We start from the raw sequence: 7,263 nt of genomic DNA, 5'->3' as shown, positions 1-7,263 counted from the left end.
TGTTGTGGGTCTTCTGATCTAAACCACAGCCTAGACTAGTTTTAGTGCTCTGTGTCTCCCTCTAGAGGGTGGCTCAGATATTCTACTAGTGTTTTCATTCCACTGATTTTTAAGACTGAATTGAAGACTGCACTGATGGACAAAGAAAAGATGACAACTTATTTACAGAAGGTCAGCCACACCATTGACACTGCAGTAAGCATCATATATCAGTGTCACAGAGTCCAAACAAATAAAAACTGAGCATTAGAAACTTTTTTAAAGGGTAAAATTTATGGCAGAACTGTTGCATTGAACTGTATTAGTTTGTGCAGTTGGACCTAATAAAGTGGCCACTGAGACGGTGTGTGTGTGTGTGTGTGTGTGTGTGTGTGTGTTAAGAGAGAGGAGAGAGATATATAAGATACAGATTTTATACAGAATTTATTATAAAGAGACATTTCCTCATTATTCCTTCCTTATAGTTTCCTTATAGTTTCTTTGATTTTATTCTCAGTGCTGTTTGGTCATTATGTATCATATCTAATTTTATTCTGATACATTGAACTTGCTGCACATTGCAAGCAATTTCCCTCTCAAGGGGACAATAAAGTTTCTATTACTTTTCAACTGCCATTTTTAAAAGTGTGAAATAAAGTTTACCTACAAAACCTTCATAAACTCCAGTCTCAATAACATGGGTAAACTAGGGTTTTCCCACGACTACATCCTGAAAACATATCTATGTATTTGTTTTTGAAGAGACAAAAAGGGTAAGAAGTATAATTGTTTTTTATCTAAATTGCTGGCATACCTCAAGATCAGAGGTTAAACTACATCCATCATACTTATTTACCACCTCATCACGGGCTGTTTACAACAAGTAGGTCCTTCATGGCTTGGAGGTAGAGTGACCATCATGTGGGAAAATATTAGAAGAGAAGAATTTAACCAGCACTCTCTGGTGTAACCTTATGGACTGACAGCTGACAAGATTTGTTCTACTTGCTTTGTTGTTGTTGTTGTTGTTGTTGTTGTTGTTGTTGTTTTTTGTAAAAATTGAAATTAAATGTCAGAGATGGGGGTCTGTTATGTATGTGTAACTGTATATGTAACTGTTATGTATTTATTAGTTATTTTTGTTATGTCTCACATCATAATATTTATATTTGCTGGGCATGCTCACATATTATCAGCTACATAGCAGTCAAACATTTCATGTTGTCCAATTTGTTTTACTTTAGTAAAAAATAATTAATGCCTTCTAATCCTGCAAAATCCTCAATGAACACTAAATGAATATTTGTGATTCCATATAAGATATAGTAACTGTTGTTATTATTATTATTATTATTATTATTATTATTATCATCATTAATTATGGTAGGATCATTCCAATGAGCAAACTCACTATGTTACACACATAATATAAGTGTCTATATTATAAGGAATATTAACCTGTTGTATTTGTCATTCGGGAAATCATTAGGTTTTAGGTTGGATATACTTAAACATAAGTACATCCATGTATGTCTGTGTGTGTGTGTGTGTGTGTGTGTGTGGGAGGCTGTGTGTGGAGGGGGATTTGTTTCCTCCTGTGCTCTGACTTGTTCCAGTCCCACAGATGGAGGCCAGGGCTCCTCTGTCCCTGTGGCCAGAACAGTTGCTATGGTTACTGTGCCAACCCAGTTTTTCATCAGTGGTGGACAGTTACATGATCACTATGGCGTGACGGATGAGAGGTTGGCAGTTTTGTGTAGCGGGGTGCCTGGATGGACAAATAAATGAATATGTGTGCAGATGGGATGGATGAGGGAGACGTCCCATAACAGGATGGCCAGGGTTTCATAACTGTTACACCTGTGGAGTGGCAGGCACATGGGAATGACATAATGTCAGGCTGAAAATACTAAATACTGGCAGGCTGGCCTCCTCAGCTGTTTAAAACAAATGATAGAAGAGACAGAGACTCTAGCTAATGTCCTATAAACACCTCTGTGGTATAGATGCTAAATCCCACCCAGAGCATATATTTGCAATGAAAGTTACATGGATCCTTAGCTTCAGGTTTAGTATGGTTTAATAATTATATTTGTGTCTGATTAGGTGACACATCTGAAATGTACTTTTTTTTTTTTTTTAAGGTTGATCCTGAAAAACAGTTTGATAAATGCAAGGTGTGACTGGCAGACCACTAATTAGCATTACTGAATCAAATAAATTAAGTTTAATATCATGTATCATGGGCAGACAGACTAGACAGAGCAGAATCTCATCATCCTGGTGAATACCCAGCTTAAATTCCCTTTATGTGTTCGATGAACATATTTTATCACACAAATGTATACTGGGTCCAATAGTTCACCCCACCCAATGTTTTGAAGTGGACACAGTAGCTGCTTCCTCATGCTGTAACCAGGGCTGCATTTAATTCACTTTTAATCAAATCAACTCAGGAAGTGCTTTTTTTTTTTTTCAAAATTTAAATATTGATTTTTAGCATATCTAACCTATTAAGACATACCTAATGAATTATTCTTTATCAGAGGTTAACAACTTCCCTCCCACTAACCCTGTTTCCTGCTCATGGTTGTCACTTTGCATATGTTACTTTACCGACAAAGAAGAAGACCTGTGTGATATAACTTGTTTTCATTGGGCTGTAGATTCCAAGAGACTTGTCATATTAACTTCATTGTTTGCATCGAAAACTTTTTTAAATTTTTTCTATTGTTTCTGCTTTATTTGACAGTCACAGTATAAAGAGACAGGGAAGGCAGGGGAGTGAAGGAGGGGATGACATGCGGCGAGTGGCCAGAGGTCAGATATGAACTCAGGATGCTGCGATCAGGACTCAGCCTGAACAAGAGGCACAGTGGTGGAAAAAAGTTTTTGGACACCCCATGCATTTGTGAAATATTGCATTAAGAATCACTCTTAGGTCTTCAAGTGCAATTTCTTTTAGTACAGTCACAGCCAAAATACTAAACAAATCCTAAAAAAGGCATTAAAAACTTAAAATTGATTGGCTCCATAAAAATACATAAGAAATTTTGAGTATCGGGTCATTTTGGTACCAGTGATGAAGGTCGTTCTTTTTATTAAAAGACACAATTTTTGTTGCCAAGCTTCATGCCTATATAAAGCCAGCACATTTGAGAGTTCTTCAGACACAAAAATGGCTAAAACAAGGAACCTAATGCATAGCCTTGTAGGTCCTACAAGGCTATCAAGAAGCCCCTGATCAATGAGAGACAGAGGTTAACCCGGTGTCGTTGGGCCCTGGCACACAAGAACTGGACAGCCAGGAACTGGAAGAAGATTCTGTGGTCAGAAGAATTTGTCAAGTATTTAGTTTTGTTAGTTTTTCTTGTAAACAATGAACCAAAAAATGTAATTTGTATTTGTTTGTATCTGTCTAATGCAGCCACACCTTTTGAAACACAAAAAAAGATTTTTCCACAAAAATTTCATGATAATATTTGAGATTGTGTAGAATTTTAAGGGTGTCCGAAAACTTTTTTCCACCACTGTATGTGCTCTTAACCTTGAGCGATATGCACACCGGGGTGTAAACATTCACATAACTGGAGAGATTCATAAAACTGTCTCTGTTGCAATGCAGCTCAAACTGTAAATCTCTCGATTCAAACACTGCTTTTGGTGACTCTCTTCCTTTTGTCATTTGGCATCAGCGGTTCATTTCGATGACTTTCCTCGTTTAGACAGGCAAGGATGGCAAAGATGGCCAAAATCCAGACCATTTCTTATTTATAACCCAGATAGTGTTCAGCAATTTTTTATGAGACAGCTATGGTGCTTGTGACGTGAAAAAGGACTGATGGTGTGTTAGGTGAATCACATGGTCTGTAGGATCTTTTGAATATCCCAGTTATGTATATATATAGCTGTGATATTTCTACATGCCATAACTGTGTGGTTGAAGTGAGAACATGGCACCATTACAGCCGTAACTGATTAAGTTAAATAAGCTGCATTCAGCTCACAGACTTGCATGAAAGCCAGAAGATTTATAGTGCTAACAAATTTATATTCCAAGTTAATAAAGGTCTCAAGATCAGTCTTAAACCTCTGTAGCTGCTGGCAGCTACAATCAAACGGTCCTGCGGCAAGTTTTACCACTTCTTTAATGAGGGTGACTGACCCATATAAAACGAGCTGCAGTGGAGCATTTATGCAGCTGCTTACACAAATATTCAACATTAACCTTCTTTCACCTTTTGGGTTTTATGACTGAGGGTGAAATTAAATGTGATTAGTCAGAAATTAACGAAGCCCATTGCCACATTATGTTTCAAAAGCATTTTGGACTTAATTGTACCATAAGAAAGTGCATAGTGTCAAGTTTGAAAGGAATTATTCTCAAAATCCTTAGCTTTCCTTTGAAGTAATGAAAACACTTTTTTTTCCAGTACTTCTTTAACATTTTCTTTTAGAACAGTTTCCTTTTGATTAACTTTGCTTCATTTCAGAGGATTTGCCTCTATCTAGCAGACTTTTTTTTTTTTTGGTTGTTATCAGTTTCCGTGGCTTTCCTGACTTGTCATTACAAATCAATCAGACGCACGAGACAGCCAGCCTACAATTGAACAAACCTTTATTTATGGACAATCATTCCATATTATAACAAGAAGGTATGCAAACATACACATACACACATGGATAGTGGTTTGAATCAGTCCTATTTTCAAAAGGCAGGCGGTTACAGCAGAGAAATTAACTGTAGTTACAAAAACACATTTATTTTATTCCTCTTTTCAGCAACAGGAAGGTCAACCCTAACCCTGGATCATTAGAATATGCTCAAGGAGAGTTAATACTATTTACAAGCAGAGAATATTTACAATGGCAAAGTCTGAGAGGGGGAACAAAAAGCCTTATCTACATTCTCATAGTGCTTTGAGAGTTGAACAATACTCCATCCTCGGTGTGAGGGTTTATAGTAGAATATCAAATTTTCAGTTTGCAAGGGAGTCTAAGTACAGTTATCACATCCAACACCCGTTTTATTATAAGACCTGAGCCAAAAAAAAGTACAGACCACAAACAAAAGGAGAGAGCACAATCTCAGTTTGAGAGACTACATACAGATAATAGAGAAAAATTATTATGAGTTGAATAACCGAACTCCCACTTAACTATTACAGACACCACATAAACTGTGATTACAACACCCTCGTCTGGCTTCAGTTCAGTGTTAACAGTTGTAAAATCAAAGCACCTCCATGTTTACTTGCCTCTGAACTCACCACTAACGGTTGAAAAGAGCTTTCTGCACAATGTCAAAAACACATCCTTCCCGTTTGTGCTTTGAAGCAGAGGCTCTGTGCTGGATATCAAAATAGTTGTGGTGGTACGACTATTTTTGTCTCGTAAAGTGAACGTACGAGGAGATCACGACAGGCTGCTATCAACACAACTACTCAAAACAGCACAGGCAAGCTTATCAATAAGACATCATTACAAGGTTTCTCATACACTTCATATTTTCGTTTTCTGTACATAATAAATGAAGGCTGTGTCTTTCATCCACACGCAAACACTCGTGTGCACACACACAAACACACTTGTATGAAACCTGACAGCTAGCCAGGGGCAAAGAAGGCCAAGCATCAACGTTGCTTATTTTAGTAGATATAAATAAGGCAGCTGGTCATAGTTGTCTTCATCTGATACAGTTTTCTTACACCAGTGTAAATATTGTAAGAATCATATTTTACACAGCACAGTTATCCATTGAAAATGTAGTACTACCAATTCAGCAAGAAATGAAACAGTAAATCAGTTTTCACATGCAGTTAGAAAAAAATGTCAGTAAAATGAACCCCATCAAAGTGAGTTCCAAAGATATGATTGGAGTTGCCGTGAGTCTTTTTAGCTCTTGGATATCATCACTGTGGATTTGGTATCAAAAAACCACAACGAAGCATCAGATGATGTGCAACATCTCCCAGTAAGAAAGTAGGAAATTAGATGGTTCTGATATCGAAGCTGCTGTATTAGGAGTTGGACAATGTTAAGCTGTTTTCAAGAGTCTCCTTCTTCTGTGAAGGGTGTAACATCTCACCCTTCACATTTCCAGTGTGGTTTTGACAAAGAAAAGATGTTAATGACTGATTGTGGATGTGTAATTGCAGGTGCTGGAGGGTGATCCAGCGCACGGGGCGGGCTCTGTGGTTCAAAGAGTCTACACCACGCCCTCGATGAAACTGGTGTCCAGGTGAACGATGAGCATCCTCAGGAAGGACATCTCCTTCCTGGTGTTCTCGAAGATGACCCGCGGGTCGTCGGACTGACAGCGGAGGCAGTTGGGGGCCATCACCATGGCCAGGTTGTTCACATCCATCTTGGTCACAGCCACGTTGGCAGGCTGAGCAAACACCTGGAGGTCAGGGAGAGGGATCAGTGAGGCGAGATTACACAGGCCGACCTTTGACCTGCAGCGTGTGAGTCAATCTCCGTTCATCCAAAAGTTCAAATCAATATTAAAGTATTTCCAGGAAAGATCATTGCTGTTCATTAGTTTATTTTCATTTACTCGGATTTTGTTTCAATTTTCAGTTTAGTTTTAGGTTCCAACATGGGCGTGATTGTTTTAGTTTATTTTAATTTGGAGTTTAGTTTAGTTTTTGAAACAAGCATTGTGCAATACAATAAAAAAAAATCATGAATTAGTTTTTTTTAAATGTACATACATTTATTTTCCAACGGTGTTAAATTCACTGCCCAAAATCCATTCCCTTTTCCTCAACCCACACATAAAGGAGAGCAATGAAAACAGACTACATTTCACAGATATTATTTATTGATTCGTTTTAATTAGTTTTACAAGAAGCTAAATTTAAGTAGTTTCAGTACAGGTTTGTTTTTTTCATTAAGTATTGTTCCTGATTAAAGGAAAAGATTATCATGACTGCAATATGAATAAATATGAATGTTTTCAAAAGGGAAATGTCAGCAATTGTGAGTGCTGGCATAAAATAGTATATTCCACCCCTGCACATGAAAGTGATGACTTCTTGTCACTTTCAATGAAGATAAAGTAAAGAATAAGCAAGAGCTTCTTAGTTTCAGATATCCATTTTGAAACTTACATTTCTGTTTTGGCTGAGATTTCTAACAAATATTATCTGTTAATCATATGGAAATTAAATTAAACAGTAAAATAAACAGTGTGCATGGATGGTCCAAGTCACCCTGGCAAAAAGAAGGCAATTTGCTGTTTGATGACGACAGGCATACATTTATATTTAGGCCACAATA

At 37.4% G+C, this 7,263-nt stretch overlaps 1 protein-coding gene across 2 annotated transcripts in view; it reads right to left on the bottom strand.

Annotated features, from left to right (window-relative positions):
- Nucleotides 1-4,580: 4,580 nt before the first annotated feature.
- Nucleotides 4,581-7,263, bottom strand: part of arhgap46a (Rho GTPase activating protein 46a) — a 33,602-nt gene continuing 30,919 nt past the window's right edge. For both annotated transcript variants that reach the window (XM_030051136.1, XM_030051137.1), the window contains exon 10: nt 4,581-6,382. In XM_030051136.1, the coding sequence (XP_029906996.1) occupies nt 6,188-6,382 (195 nt within the window). In that variant the 3' untranslated portion in view covers nt 4,581-6,187. The remainder of the gene's footprint in view (nt 6,383-7,263) is intronic.

The sequence above is a fragment of the Myripristis murdjan genome, chromosome 5 (genome assembly GCF_902150065.1).
Source record: "Myripristis murdjan chromosome 5, fMyrMur1.1, whole genome shotgun sequence".
NCBI classification, from domain to species: domain Eukaryota; kingdom Metazoa; phylum Chordata; class Actinopteri; order Holocentriformes; family Holocentridae; genus Myripristis; species Myripristis murdjan.
This window is presented reverse-complemented; position numbering and strand designations above follow the sequence as displayed.